Raw genomic sequence first — 16,490 nt, 5'->3', positions numbered from 1 at the left:
GTCAGTTGCTCTGTTTCAGAACAACCCCTATTAATTAAACTGTCTGCAATGGATGGACAATAATGAACCATTATGAGTCGTCAGCTGCAACATCCCAAGTTCCAAAAAATCAATTCAGGGAGATATTTGATCTTATCCACAAGCACTTTGTGTCACTTCTTCCCCCTCTCTCTCTCACCAGTACACACACACTCTAATTGAAGTAGGCATTATGCAAGAATTATTTTTGCCTGCATGCTCTCATTTTCAAAATCTCCAGTGTCAAGTTGAGTCGATTCAAATATATTGTTCAACTCACGGGATTTAGGACCCACTATTAACATCAGGTAGAATCCCGAAACTTTTTGAGAGACTTGGAATGTTTGGACATGTATAGATTTTCTGCTGATTTGGCTAAGTACTGGCAGAGGAGCGTTAGGCAGATATACTTGGCAGGAAGACCACTAAACCTGTCTTTCAAGTATGTAGAATGAATAAGGAAAAAGAAAACAATGTGTGGTGTGATGACTGCAGCCTATTCAGCTCTGATATTCTGGTTGACAAATAACGAACGCAGCTCTGCTTCTTTACACCAAACTGGCATAGCCAGAATTAAATGATTGTTAAATAACACACACATATGACATGTTAATTGGTTGATGATTAATGGTTTTCTGTTCCCAGGAAATTTGACAGAAATCTAAAATAAAACAGGTTTTAACATTTTTTTAAATCAAGAACTAGTACAAAAATCAACACTGAAATAAATATCTGACTTTCATAGAGACTCATTCACATGATTAGCTATTTTATATATATATATATATATATATATATATATATATATATATATATATATATATATATATATATATATATATATATATATATATATATATATATATATATATATATATATATATATATATATATATATATATATATATATATATATATATATATATATATATATATATATATATATATATATATATATATATATATATATATATATATATATATATATATATATATATATATATATATATATATATATATATATATATATATATATATATATATATATATATATATATATATATATATATATATATATATATATATATATATATATATATATATATAAGCAGTGTCAGTTAAATCACCAAAGAAAACATTTACAATTGTGTTGGTATGTAAATTTGCCACATACAATATGGCAACTGAACTGATTCATGTCTATGCGAATGGACAGTCTTTTTGTCCGTTACTTGCGCCTGTTTAAATGTATTTAAATTTCTTGTAAATTTTATAACAACTCTTCGATTTAAAAAGACTTGGTTCGTATGTCTACAATTATTTTCTTATTAAAAACAAAGCATTTTAGTCTATCTGAAAATAAAAACATTTTGATCAGGCATCTGCGTGTCTCCCCGAATGAGGGCATCAACATGGCAGCCTCCTTGCGTCTCGGTCGTCAAGGAATTTTACTCGGTCTTAACTTATCTAACATAAACAAATTTTTATGGAGCACGCAGTCAATACCAGAGAATACAAGACACTTTTTTCAATCGCCATGGGTCTCCGGTAAGTTGTGTGACGCTAAGCAATATCTTGTCATCCGATGACATTTAGGGTTATTATCTAACCTATTTTTTTTATCTATTTTATTATCTAACCTATTTTTTCCTCACTTCTGTGACAATAATTGCCACTTTTATGCCTCCATGCAAGACAATCAAGTAGTGACCGTAAAAACATGCAACCCCGTTTGTTTTTAGTATATAGGATGACATATACAACTCATTTGTGTAATCAAAATTAAACTGCTCTTCATCAACCTGCTACATTTGAACGTCAGTGGGTTACGGTGATTAAATTATCTTTACTTGGAATTTTTCTTTCTCTATTGCTGAAATGTCAATTTACATTGTTAGACGATCAGATCTAGTAGATGACAAAGTTGTGGCAGTCAAGACGATGTGTCACAGTTAAAAAAACAACAACAACCTTAAAAGGTCCTGGAATATAATCAGTTTCCTAAAATTAAAGTTATTGTATGTATCAAATTCCTGGACAGTAGGTGTATTCATCTGAATGAATCACAAGGGCATAAGGAGTCAAACAGTAACAACTGTGCATCTTGACATACATTCAATAATTCATCTTCTGTCCTGTTTTTTTTCCCCACAAGAGTTGCAAGGGTGATGATTTTTATCCCAGGTAATTGTAGGAAAAAGGTTGGGTTCAGCCTGAAGCCAGCCCATTGCAGTATATTATAGAGCAGGGGTACGGAACATACGGCTCGAGAGCCACATGTGGCTCTTTACATGGATCTATAAGGCTCTCCACTAATCTGTGAGGTAAAATATGGAAATCACTATTGAGAGAGCCGAGACCCGAATGCACCAATAGGAGCGTGACGGAGACACTGTGGCTTTGAGACAAGCACTAGCACCACTTTAATCATAATTTAGTTTTGCATTACTCATCTCATTAATATGGATTGATTAGCAACAGCATAAAAATGTTGTCAAAAGAAATCAGAGACTAATTGTGATTTAAAAGTGGTGAAATGACAAATAAAAAAAAATAATTGCAGATTTTCATGTATTTTTATACATATATTTTATATTTTTGTGTTATATAGCTCATGTTTCTGTTCATTCAATGAGACCCAAATTTCTAATAGTGCCGCACAAATTAATGACAGATGGTTAATTGGAAAAATTCATTGGGAACGGACTACAGCCTTTGCAGTGTATTAATATATCCAGCAGATGCCAGCACAATATAATAGAAAAAAATAAAAAAAACTGGGAAACTCTGCTTGCCAAATGAAACTTAAACTTCTCTATTTTTATAAAGGATTAAATGTACATTTCTGCAAATGTGGATATAATAATTTGTTTTGATATATTCATTGCAAAATATCAGCATATGTAGAGACCATCTAGATAAGATAGTTTAGTCTACAATAATTTAAGCATGTTTCTATTTTAAGTGTTTACAACTGGAAGCATTAATCATAGAACTTTAAAAAATATGTTTTGTTCTTTGTTTTGTGTTATCTTTTCTATACAATATTCTTTCTGTTCAGATGCACTCAATCATCTTATTTTGTGCTCTCATGTAAACTCATACTTGGTACTATTTATACACTTGAATGAAATGTTGTCTTAAAAGAGCTTCAGTAGATTCTTGATATTATACGCCAGATTCAAGTGAACCATTGCTAATGCACAATTTTTTCTTATGCTTTAAGATTTTGTGTCTGGGATCACTATGCATGAAACAAGTTCTTTCAGCTGCATAGTCATGTGATGGAAATGTTGTCTTTTCATGACATGTGAGAGCTCTTTCACTCAATTAGGATCCAGTCCCTGTTGCAGCCACTCATGAACAAACATTAAGGTCATAGTTTTGTTGGAATGGGTTTTGAAACAAACCACTGACTGGGCAACCAAAAACCACAGAAGTGTGGATAATATCTGGTCATGCTGAGCAATTCAGGCCGCTCATTGACAGCAAATATCCTTGTCAGGATTTTATTTCATATTATTATTATTATATATTTGGTTGTAATGAAGAATATGCTTTCCTTTTCTATTAAACTTGTATTAAATTTAGATTATTATTATTTCGTTGACTGAGCATGATTGCTGGTATTGGTATAGCTTTTTCAACTTTTCGTGTTTTGGTGTAGCCAATCCCAGTTGTGTAAATGTAATAACATAACTCAAAATATTATATTTTTAAATCACAATCATTCATTTTTAATGGAACACCTCCTTTGTAGTAATACACCTATCTATGGATAGGATTTTTTAAAAATATTGTTGCATTATTGATCCTATTCAAATGCTGTTATGATATTTCTGTTCAGCAGGTGTAGCCCCACTAAATGTGCAAATGCCGGCTCTCTCCCCCACGATGGAGGAGGGAAACATTGTAAAATGGCTGAAGAAAGAAGGTAAATATAACTTAATATATAGTGTAAAATACCGTATAAGTATGTTTGTGAAGTACTGCAAAATTTCCTCCATGTGAGAAAAATTAAGTTATTTGCAGTATCATTTCTTTTCTTATCTTGTAGTTGTACTTTTTTGTCTCATTAAAAAGGATTATTTTGTATTTTATAATGTAATTTACATTCTCTAAACTCTTACATTGCAGGTGAAGCGGTGGCAACAGGCGATGCACTCTGTGAAATTGAGACTGACAAAGCTGTAGTCACCATGGAATCCAATGAGGATGGCATCTTAGCAAAAATTTTGGTGAGAACAAATTCCAAAATCACAAAGGCAATTGTGTTTATAGCTATTGTTTAGGGACAGACAAAGACAGGCTCCTTTCGGTGAAACGTCTTGAGGTGCCTTAGTTGATGAGATAAACGATCTTGATGTTGTAATTTTCAACTTCATGTTGCTATTCAAAGAATACACGGGATTCAAAATACGTACTTATTTGGCACAGATATTTTTTGTACTCAATTCTGTGCAATGTATAAATAAAATAAAAAGGAAATTGCGAATAATGTAAGGTTTTAAACCACAATAAACAATGAAATTCAAATTCTTTTTTAAATTAAAATTTCACAGATCTGGGGAAGAAGCTGATGTTCTTCATTTGTGGTTGCTGTCTGTGGCTATCTAACAAGCCCATTTTGAGTATATTGAGTCAAGGTACGGGAAAGGACTTATCAAAATTCCCTAAACAGTTCTCACCATCTGAGCAGTCTTTCCTGTCTTGTGTGGTGCAGATTTTATATCACACCAATGCACACATACAGAGGATGTGTCTCTTTAGTTGCTCTGTAGAGGTTTTTCAGAAGTTCACTCCTTTGAAGCTTCCTGAGGAAGAGCCTTTGTTGGGCTCTCTTCACCTGGTCATGTGTGTAAATATGGATTTTGCGATGTGGATGCCCAGGAACTTGAATGTTTTCAAGCCTTTCCACCTCCTCCCAAGAAATATAAAGGCAGGTGTTTTCCATCCTCGGCTCTTAGTCTCCCCAATGTTTAAAACAAGGTTATTTAAGCAGGATCTCCTCTCTCTAGTGCCTCTTGCCCTTGCCTGGTATTTTCCAAAGTGCACCATGAAGGTGTTAGCTTCAAAGGTTCAATAAAACATCAATTCAATGCAAGATTTTATGATTGTGCATTTCGCAGCGTGGTAAGCTTTTAAGGCTCACGAAAACTCAATAAAAAAACGAAATCGCAACAGCCCATACTGATTGGCCTGTGCTTTTTGAGCACGACAGAATGCTAGGAGGTTGCGGTGGCCAGTTAATCGCAGGACACAAGGAGATGGATAAACATTTGCACTGACATTCCTACAAAGGGACAATTTAGTGTTCAACCAGCCTGCTCTACATGTTGTTGGAATGTGGGAGCAACCAGCCTGCTCTACATGTTGTTGGAATGTGGGAGGAAACCAGAGTACCCGGAGTAAATCCCTGCAAGCCCATACATTGAGAACATGCAAACTCCACACAGTGAGGGGCGACCTGGGATCGAACCCTGAACCCCATAACTGTGAGGACGACGCACTAACCACTTATTCGCTGGGGTGCCTTGAGAAAGAATGCTTGCAAGATATTTACACATTAAATCCATGTTGCAACAATACCCTCTGATTCGCCAAATGTCACAATTTTAGTTGGATCCACAGTAGCAATATGGGCAGAAATGCTGCAAACTACACCCCTGAGATTGTCTGCTTTCGTACGTAGTTTACTTTGTTAATCTGCTTGGTTTTGTTCATTGATTGGACCATATTAGTGCATGCGTATGCTTGTTTTGAAATCCTGAGTTAATTACAATGTGAAAAGGAACCACACCAAACAATTCGGGACCAGAGAAAACAAACTATGTGCTTTAATGTTGTGAATTGGCCCTTACACTTTGCTTTTTGTGATCAGAGATGTAAATTTCCTTACCCAGGTTTATGTGGCAGACTTGCTACATCCTTAACATGCTGCCCAGTGTCTCACGTCAGCTACCAGCTGCTCTTGGTTTCTGTCGAGAAGCTTAATAGGAAAGGATGCTTTTTTTTGGTTGCTGGTCCAAAACAAATTGAATAACCCTTCTGGTTTACTTCAGACAGTACATTATATGTCTGATGAATCATGGTTCAATGGTTCATTTTGTCCATATGTGAGCACTTACTATAAATAAAAAATACTGATCGTTTTGATCGATATTGTTTTAATGATCAGCAGCTCGCACTCAGGGAGAATTATATCTCAATTTTCAGCATAAACACTCATCAAACCACTCTTTCTTTTAACCATTGGTTTTATGTTGTTTTACTTGGGCGTTTCCCTTCTCCTAGATTCCCTTACTCAAGTCTTTCTTTACTACAGTGGGGATGGTAGTTTCCATAGCAACCACTGAAGAAGTGGGGGACGTAACTGTAGAGCCGAGTCAAAGACTGACAGACTGTAAAACCTCAAGGCTAAAAATGTGATGTGTACACTAGCTTATACAATAACCATCAGTATAGATGGCCTGTGTTTTAGCTCGACCACAGCACTATTAATCATTTAATTGTGTGTTTATAAGTACCTTTTTCTACATGTAAATTGTATTGACAATTATCTAAATTTGACCATGTTTTAGCATGCCGTGCTTTATCATATGTGTTTGGGTCATTTACTAAAATCTGAGCATACCGCATGAAATCCTAGGTTGGCCTTGGCGATTGGGATTGAGGGGATTTATCAAATACTGGCTATAGATTACCTCGTTTCATAGTACTATTCCAGCAGTGGTCCAAAGTACCATGATCAAGGATCTTAATTTTGAATTTCCTCTTGTTAGAATCATTCAGACATCTTTGTAGTGAGAAATGTATGTATTTGTATTTAATTTACTGTTGACATTATTTTGATGGTCTAATTCTGCCATTTTAACTGCTGCAGTAGGATATAAGGATTTTCAAATCACAGTTTTTTTTTAATCCACATTTTAGAAAAAGTTGGGACACTACAAAGTGTAACTAAAAACTATAAACAATGATTTTCCAGTGCCAAATTTTAATATTTTACTCAAAATACAACATAGATTGTAGGTGAATTTTTTACACTGAAAAATATGTATCAGTTTTACAAAAAAAATTCTTAAATTCCATGGTGTCCATTGTCCACAAATCTCAAAAAAGGACAGCCATTTTTGCCACTGTGAGGCATCCCCTGTTCTTCTTACAACAGTCCGGAAATGTCGGGGTTCCGGGGACACTGGTTACTCAAGATTAGAAAAAGGAATGCTGTCACATGTCTAATACATGCCTAATTTAGGTTTCTAACTGTTCAACTGCCTTTGGATTTCTTTGTCACAACTTCCTCTTTATGACATGCCAAATGTTCTCCATCTGTGGTAGATCTGGACCCACATCCCCTTCCTCCATATGATTTTGTAACTAAACCACTTCCATTGAGCAGATTTTAATATTTAAAAATATATATATATTATTAGTTAGTTTCAAATATGCAGGAGTAACAGTACATAGTGTTGATTTCCCAGGTCTGCCAAAAGCTTTTGTTTTCTGCTTTACATTTATTTGTGTCCTTTAGGAGAATATTTTGTCACACTTTCCAAATTAGTTTGGGCTATATTGCTTGACAACAAAAAGATAGGTCATAAAATTGAAACCAATGAACTGCAACAACCAGTATATTAGCCATGGCCTTTCATTCCACTGAAGTGCTATAGATTGATTGACATTGTCCAGTAGACCATGTAGGATGTAGTAAAAGGCACACAGTATATTTGGATTAGTTCCGAACAGAATCTTGAATCATTGGTGACAGCAAATAGAAAAAGTCACACATTACACCACAATTCTATTCCGTTGGTGGGTCTCAATAAATTTAAGATACAAAACAGTAAACCTTGTTATTTGTCACTTTGTTTTATTCTGATAATCCTGTTTTTGTTCAAATGATACTACAACTTAACTGCAAATGACTTTTTTCCCCTCCTGTGCTCCAGGTAGAGGAGGGAAGTCGCAACATCCGACTGGGAACTCTCATTGCTGTTATGGTGGAGGAAGGACAAGACTGGACAAAGGCTGAGATTCAACCTCAATCTGCACCTCCACCTACTTTACCTAAAACTGTTGCCACTGAAGTGTCCTCTGCAGTTCCTTCACCACCTTCTCCACCAAAAACAGTCCCAATAGAATTGTAAGTGCCATCAATCAGATGAGCTGCAGTCGCTTTGGTTTTTTACATTTTTTTTAATGATGTATTCATATGAAAAACTAGTCAGCAAAGTACAAAAAAAATGTCAGTTGGAATAGGACCGAGCTCCCGTTTGTCTCTTTCAGATGAAAACAGTGAAGTAATGCAAAATACATGTGTTTATTGCCATAATACATTGCAGAATTAATTCGGATTTTAATAGATTGAGTATTAATAAACATTGTGGCTTTATTATGCAAGCAATTAGGTACTTTTTGTTGGCTCAACTAACATTACATACATGAGATGAGATTTTCGAAAATAGGAACATCATTTACGAGAGCAAACGTCAGTAAAAGTGGTAGAATTGTAGAACAATGTAGAATTTTGACACAACATTAGGAAGGCAATGAGATGAATCTTTTAAAAGCCTTAAAGTATAACGTATCCTAATGACACATTTTCTTGCAGGTTACGACTAAGCCCTGCTGCAAGACATATCCTGGACACTCACGGTGTTGATCCAAAACTTGCCACACCTACAGGACCAAGAGGACTTATCACTAAAGAGTAGGCTTTTCAATTAGGAATATGACTCAAAAAGTTTATATTCGCTTTTTTTTACCACCTCTATATTTTTTTGGGGGAAAAAAACCATCTCTTGTAGCTAAATCTGATCAACAAAATGAATACAGAAGTGGGCTTTACTGTTGCGAATCGATTCATATCCCAAGTCCAAGACCAATTGGTCGCTCTTCAGTTGTAGTGCACAACATTATACACTCTTGATCCCACACTGCCAGAACTGCCAATGGAATATTCCACCTCACCAAGAGCGACACATGAAAATCTACAAAAATTTAAATATAGTGTTTCATGAATTTCAATATGAAACATTATTTTTTTAAGCGAAAAATATAATAGTCATAATGCATGTATCACATTTCTACGACCACCTATTAGTACCACTAAATTAATATTAAGTATGTGCAAAGCACTACTGTGTTTGTTTTTTTAACCTTAAAATATTTCAACAGTTTATCCGGTTTCCAATTTACATTAATCCTTCCAAATGTCCCTCGTATCAGTGGCATATTTGTTCTGCCGGACTTATAATCATATAAGAACAACAGAGGGTTCCGTGGTGAGGTCATAGGCAGCTGAACCAGACAAAAGGTTGGACGCATGTGTGTATGACCCCAGTGCACTGAATCGGAACTGGAACTCTACAAATAGAGGCACCTAATACATTCCCTTTCCCACTTATTTTCCTGCCAGACTCAAAACTACCGTGTGAACATCTTGCGTGGGTATTTCCAAATATTGCCCCTTTGTTTTTTCTCATTAAAAGAAACAAGTAATACAATGGTTCCCATAATTTTGACAAAACTGCCTCGGTTGAGTCTGCGATAGTGTAGACCTGCGGTCAAAGGTTTTTGCGAAACATCACCATTTTGTCAAATGAGATTGTTTTTTTTAATTTATTTTAAATTTGTCTGCATGGATAAAGCAGAGGTGGGCACACTATTCCGCAAAGGGCCGCATTGGGTGCAGGTCTTCATTCCAACCCATGAAGAGGCCACCTTTTCACCCATCTTGTGTCCTGCAAGTGCAATCAGTGGATTGCAGTCCAATGCTTCTTGTTTTCTGCAGAAATCTCATTGATTAAACTGCCTTTGCTGAATCGGTTGCAACAAAAACCTGCACCCACAGCGGCCCCCGAGGAGCGGTATACCCACCCCTGATTTACAATCAAACCTTGTGTTTCAATTACTTATCTTTTGGTTGTATTTTGTGTATCCATAGAGATGCGTTAAATCTTTTAAAGAAGAGTCCACTCTCAAAAACGGCTGTCCCACCTTCTCCAACTCCTGTCCTGACCCCAGCAGCTATTGCACCGCCGCCAGGAAGCAGGCCAAACATCCCTCCTCTTTCTGTGCCTGGAAAACCAGGCACACCGGTAGGTTTTACATTATCTTACATCTTATCTTGTCGCCCCTGATGGCTTTAGACTTTTAGAGCCTTCACTGCAGGCTTATACACTACAAGGAGTGAAAGTTTTAGTAACAGCCTTTTGGTTTATGTCAGTGTTAGATGATTTTGACTTGTTTGCAACATCCATTTTGCTGTGATATTTCAAACCAAACCACTTTCTGTTAAACATGACTTTGCTATAATGTGAAGGTCTGTGCCTAACCCATATCAATGACTCTCTTCAGATCTACCATCAGTTTACTTAAAGTTTGTCAATTGGTCATTGTGTGAGTGATGGCAGTCTGCTTGTGTCAACATTAGAATAATTATGGTCTTTTACACTGATTTCTCTATTGACTATCACGCTTGTTTTTCATGGTTTACAGTTGTTCAAAGCTTACTCCCTTTTACTGTTCAATCTTATTCCTCAGGGCACTTTCACAGAACTTCCGGCAACAAATGTCCGCCGTGTGATTGCCCAAAGACTAACCCAGTCAAAAACTACCATCCCACACGCTTACGCCTCTGTTGACTGTGACATGGCTGCAGTCATGAAGCTACGTAAAGACTTGGCCAAAGGTAAAACAAAACAAATAATTAAAAAAAGAACACGCTGATTGGAAAAAACACTTCAGAAATGAGTAAAACATTTTTAAAACTACTTGTTGCTGAAAAGTAAAAATTAAATGAATCTACCAATGCACCAAGTATTTTTTATAAGGGATTTTATCTCGTTTTAAAGGTCATGATATATAAATTCACTTTCTTGGGGTTTCCTGACATTTAGGACACTTGTAAAGTGTGTCCCAAACCAAATTCTAATCAAAACATGCAATAACTGTAGATTCCTTAAATAATCAAAATCGCAGCCTTTATTTTTTTGACTTTGTCCTGTTGTGCACCTTGTGCATTGTAGATTTAGGACCAGACACCAGATTTAGGACATAGAGTTCAGGCAGTTCCTCACCAACTGTCTTTCGGACATTGTGTCATCTTAAAATGACTTATAATCTATTGTTCTTTTTTCTTTGTCTTTTCAGATCAGATTAAAGTTTCTGTTAATGATTTCATTATAAAGGCAGCGGCTGCCACACTAAAAGTAAGTATATCTAAATGATTTTTGTTTGTTGTCCTTAACACGGTTTTAATCTGACCTTGTGTATATGTTAGTAACTAATAACAAAAGAGGGCGACCCGGTGGCTCGAGTGGTTAGCGCGTCGGCCTCACAGCTCTGGGGTCCTGGGTTCAAATCCAGGTCCGAGTTGGCATGTTTTCTCCCCGGGCCTGCGTGGGGTCCTCCGGGTTCCTCTCACATTCCAAAAACATGCATGGTAGACTGATTGGACACTCTGAATTGCCCCTAGGTTTGGGCGTGAGTGGGCATGGTTGTCCGTCTCCGTGTGCCCTTTGATCGGCTGGCCACCAATTCAGGGTGTATTCCGCCTCTGGCCTGGAGTCAGCTGGTATAGGCTCCAGCACCCCCTGGGACTCGAATGAGGTTAAAGCGGTTCAGAAATTGAGATGAGATGAGAGATAACAAATTAGAACCGTAAAATCCTAATAAAAGACAGTGGTTTTGACTGAGATGATTGAACAAAAAAGCAACATAATAACAGTGAAGCAGTGTTGTCAATTTACTCCAGAAGAAGACATCAAAAGTTGGATAGATCGTGTCAGTGATTTTAGAAATTTAAAAAAGATTATTATTTTGTTTTTATGTTTTTAGATCAAACCGGCAGACACACCCCTGATTGTGTAATTTTCTGACGCTGAGTCATTGACCGTTTGTAAGCTCAGGAAAGCTCTGCAAGTGTTTGACTATATCCTATAAGAAACATAGTAACTAAGTAATGAGCCGCCTGATGATGTGGTTGTTCATTCGCATGACTTTGGTGCGGGCATGCACGGAATTGATTCCCACTGGTGGTAGTATGATTGTGACTGCAAATGGTCGTTTGCCTCTATGTTATACGGCTGCCTGGCGACCAGTCTAGGGTGTGGTCTGCCTTTTGCGCGACGTCAGTTGGGATATGCTCCAGCAACCCTTACGAGGCTGCACGGTATGGAAGATGAATTATTTAATCTATGTGATGATCATATGCAAATTAGTTTTGGTTTCTAAAACGGGTGACAAAACCCTTTACGTAAATGTTTTATTTCATTTCCATTCATTTTCCTTTTTAGATTACGGGCATTTCACTCAAATGGAACTATTTTTGTAAGACAGACCCTAATTTGGAAAATATGGGTTAACTGACATGTATATTGCTGTTTTTGTCACACTGCCCATTTCTTTATTTATTGCAGGAGCTACCAGATGTTAATGTGAGCTGGTCAGATAACGGACCCCAGGCACTTGATTCTATTCACATTTCAATTGCTGTTGCAACTGATAAAGGCCTCATTACTCCCATCATCAGAGATGCTGGAAACAAAGGAGTTCAGGAGATCTCAGCTAACGCAAAGGTTCCGAATTTAAATCACTTTTTTTTTTTTGCGTAACACCTCCCCTCACTAGGATATTGTCACCAAAAAATCCCATTTTTAAGTTCAGATGATAAATTATTAGATTTTTAATTGCCAGGTCGAGTGTCGTGGGTGTAAGATATTTACCATTCACTAGTTCCTATGTGAATGGAACCCAAGATGCATCCGTGGCGTGACGGTCTCTCCTATTAATGAGTCACGGGGACCACGCAGTGGTGCTTCAGCCTCTAGCTTGAACTTGTGCATTACAATCTCATGTTTTCAGAACTCATGACCAACTTTCAATTTTGCATTCAACAATGAAACCAATACGAAGTATTTAAATACTTTGTTTATATTGAGATATACAATATCTGCTGGCTCCTATGCTCTGTTATGTCATGTTTTTTTTAACTGGCAAAAATCAGACCAAAAGTGTTTGTCTTCAACTTCCTGACTACCAGGAAAAAAAATGTTTTCCAATCACATTAATTTTGAAATTCCCCAATATATGTGAAGTAATTGCAATACTGTTAAAGAAATTTGGTATCATTGGAAAGCTGTGAATGTCCTCTATGGAGCAAAAAAAATAGTTAATGTGATTGGATACACTGCGTGGGAGATATTTAGCTTTAAAATGTCCTCTACAGAGGACAAATTTGAACTACTGGCAGTCAGGTTAGGTCAGATTTTCAGCACTCACTTCTTCTCAGTTTATTCCCAGCCCTTATTTTCAAACAGACTGTATGTATTTAAAAGTAAATCATCAAAGTAACTTAAGAGCACCCTTAAATATACCTTAATTAAAGCAAATGCTTTTATTGGTTCCTCAGGCCAACTGTTGGAAAAAAGTATGACATCCAATGCCACACACTTCTCTATCGTGTAATGTGTATTTTTTCCGAGGTTACACCACAGTTAGTCACACTACTATAAAACCCTGGCCACAATAATGTGTTAGTTTTTTTTTTTTTACCAGATGTCTCAACTTTCCCTCTGGGTTATTTCCGTTCCCTATCTTCATGTTTGCAATGCAAAAGCTGATGGTTTCTATTCGACTCAATTGCTCCCATTGGACAGTTTGTCATTTTCGGGACGCCATGTTCCCATTTGTTTGTTTTTTCATTGGGTTTTTTTTCGCCAGCGTTATTCAAAACAAGTTTGATACCATAATTGTTTTGTTTTTGAACTAACATTTATTCAATTTTACGACTACTATATTTAAGCATGTCTAATTTTCTTTCAATGTAAGTATTTTTAAATGTCTCATTTTGATAAATTGATTGTTTTAATTAAAAGTAGTCAGTAGGTTGTTGGTTTTTATGGACACCCAATACCACTGCTTGCTAAATAATAAATTGATTTCCAATCTATGAAAAAATGACAAATAATATATATTTCATAGGCATTGGCTCAGAAGGCTCGAGATGGAAAACTTTTACCGGAAGAGTACCAGGGTGGCTCATTCAGGTAAAGAAACCCCAGAAAAATATCTGACATAATAACATTGTTTTTCTGTGTGATCGAGCTTTTGTGTGGTGTTAGAAATTCTCGATTTTGAGTTGCCTGACGTAATTGGTGTCATCTGGTTATAAATTGGGTTTCTGTGTCAGCCAGAGAGCAATGAATACCTGTGGAGATGCAGTGCTCATTGTCCTCTTGAGGTTTGCACGTACCCTTGGGCTATTGCTCTCATTAAGTGAAAGAAGGAAGTAGCCTAAAGTGTCCGTCTTAGACTCCCTGTCAACATTAGCATTGACTGAATCTAGAACCCAAGAAAAAAAGTCTTTATATTAGGTGTGATTCAGAAAATTCAATCTAGTGTGTATTACTAGGAGATATCAAGTATCTTCCTTACTATATTACTGTTATTTGTTTAGTAATGTATATCCCAAGAATGTAGCCATATGTTACAACTAATATGTTATTCATACCTGCATACATATTGTGTCTGCTTGTTATGGATTTCTTTGTAAATGTCAAAATTCATAATTTATCAGACCGTTGGTCATGTGCCTTTCATATGCAAATAATTAACAATGAATTATCTTACTTATTGTCATACAATTATTCCACAATTTATAGGTACTATCCTATAACTTCATATTTTCCTACCAGCATCTGCAATTGCTTTTTACAATCTTTTTTTTAATTTACATTACGTAGATTTAAGTTTTTTTTAAGTCGGTATTATGTGCACTACTCTTTTGGGGGCATAGAGGCACCAAGTTCTCTCATAAATAGTCTACATCTGCAATTCAGGATATTTCTAGGAGCCAAGCGCATAAAAATACTACATTTGTTCTTTATCTATTAACATTGTAATTATTGAGTAGCCTTTTTTTCCCCTTAAGATTAGTTTATTAGGGTGGTATTTGAGTTCCAGTATAGGGTGCTGTTTATTTTAGGAATCCAGTATTTGTTTTTAGGTTTTTTTTCTTCTACAAGCAATTTATTGGCGTCTTCTTTTTCTTTCTTTTCATCTTCCACTTCCCTCAGCATATCCAATTTGGGGATGTTTGGCATTAGTGGCTTCAGTGCTGTGATCAACCCTCCCCAAGCTTGCATTCTCGCAGTCGGGAGCTCCAGGGCCCAATTAAGCCTATGTGAGGATAACCAGACACTACGCACCCGACAACTGATGACCGTCACCTTGTCGAGCGACGGGAGACTGGTCGATGACGAACTGGCCTCAAGATTTCTTGAAAAATTTCGTGCTAACCTGGAGGAACCTCACCGTATGGCCCTAGCTTGAAATATGCAGATCTCTTTAGATATGAGGCAGAAACATTCGCATTAGAAAGCCTACTTTTTCGCCTCATTACTTACTACCAAGTTTAAGTAGATGCAGGATCTCCTTTGTGCTCTTTGGCAGTCACCATGGTTTGTGATGGGTGTGTGAAATCAAGCTACTGTTAGAGATTGAGGAGGATACCATCTGCCTATATGAATAGAAGGGAACATCAAATGTGTTTGATATTTCTCCATCACAACACTCATGGGTATGTATCCATATATTTCGCCGTTCTGTCATGTCTGTACACTGTAACAATCTTAACAAATCAGGCAAATTCCACTGCAAACTTCATTATAAGTTATTGTGGTATTTATTGCACTGATATGACACATTTCCATTTCGTTCATTATTTAATGTCCAGATATTAAGGCAACTGATGCTCAAGTCCATTATGCGGACACAGTCTATTTATGTGAGATCCCCTTTATTGCAAATTAAAAGTCTTGTGATTGACCATAAATGTATTTTGGGAAATTATTTCAACATGACTCTCAACAATGTTACCACTAATACTAACAGCAAAACCCCAGATGTGTTTTAATTAGAATGAAAAGGATCATCAGGGGAAAGATTTCATAGAAGCCAATTAGGATAACCCCTCTGGCAAGCACACTGGTCAGGCTTTGCCAGCAGATGTTGATGTTTGCCCCTAGTGCACTGGACAGCTGTTTATGTACAGATCTGCTTCAGTTTGTGGAGCAATGTTTATTGGATTACACCCCTAAATAGACATGAGTGTGATATGAAAGTGGTGTGTGTTTTACTTGATTTGAATATGTTGAATGCAAACCACTGTTTTGTGTGTGTGTTTGTTTTGGGGGTTGTATTACCATTCTCCCAAGCCTTCACAGCATCTTCATACTTTGCCTTATTGTCAGTTCTTAGCTGTGAGCGATACACTAGTAAAAACTCAATCATGTGGTGAAATACATTCCAAACACATGAAGTATTTGTGTACAATACACAAATAGGCTTCTCACTTCAGTCCAACAAAATGCAGCATTTTATTTGAGGATAAATGATTATTTTCACTTGGATTTTCCCCTGGTATTTTCTCAGTGCCCATCCTACTGATATAATATTCATGCATT

The 16,490-nt window shown here is 36.4% G+C and overlaps 1 protein-coding gene across 2 annotated transcripts; it reads left to right on the top strand.

Moving 5' to 3' along the window:
• Positions 1–1,416: 1,416 nt before the first annotated feature.
• pdhx (pyruvate dehydrogenase complex component X) lies at positions 1,417–15,859 on the top strand. 2 transcript variants are annotated; one of them, XM_077711978.1, is made up of 11 exons: positions 1,417–1,566; positions 3,869–3,952; positions 4,156–4,256; positions 7,971–8,164; positions 8,633–8,731; positions 9,968–10,121; positions 10,567–10,714; positions 11,176–11,234; positions 12,444–12,602; positions 14,008–14,072; positions 15,102–15,859. In XM_077711978.1, exons 1-11 carry the CDS (start codon positions 1,431–1,433, stop codon positions 15,355–15,357), a joined length of 1,455 nt encoding a protein of 484 aa, XP_077568104.1. In that variant the 5' UTR covers positions 1,417–1,430; the 3' UTR covers positions 15,358–15,859. The 2 variants fall into 2 exon arrangements, with proteins under 2 accessions (XP_077568104.1, XP_077568098.1); XM_077711972.1 differs by having other exon boundaries at positions 3,866–3,952.
• Positions 15,860–16,490: the final 631 nt, after the last annotated feature.

This window comes from Stigmatopora nigra, chromosome 2 (assembly GCF_051989575.1).
Source record: "Stigmatopora nigra isolate UIUO_SnigA chromosome 2, RoL_Snig_1.1, whole genome shotgun sequence".
Lineage (NCBI taxonomy): Eukaryota > Metazoa > Chordata > Actinopteri > Syngnathiformes > Syngnathidae > Stigmatopora > Stigmatopora nigra.
The sequence above is the reverse complement of the archived record's forward strand: the minus strand, read 5'-3'. Positions and strand labels throughout refer to the sequence as shown.

Excerpts from the sequence above, each read along its gene's own strand:
- pdhx (XM_077711972.1), top strand. The coding sequence starts at position 1,431 with ATGGCAGCCTCCTTGCGTCTCGGTCGTCAAGGAATTTTACTCGGTCTT. Across the intron at positions 8,732-9,967 it reads AGAGGACTTATCACTAAAGA|AGATGCGTTAAATCTTTTAA; the intron begins GTAGGCTTTTCA and ends GTGTATCCATAG. Across the intron at positions 10,715-11,175 it reads ACGTAAAGACTTGGCCAAAG|ATCAGATTAAAGTTTCTGTT; the intron begins GTAAAACAAAAC and ends TTGTCTTTTCAG.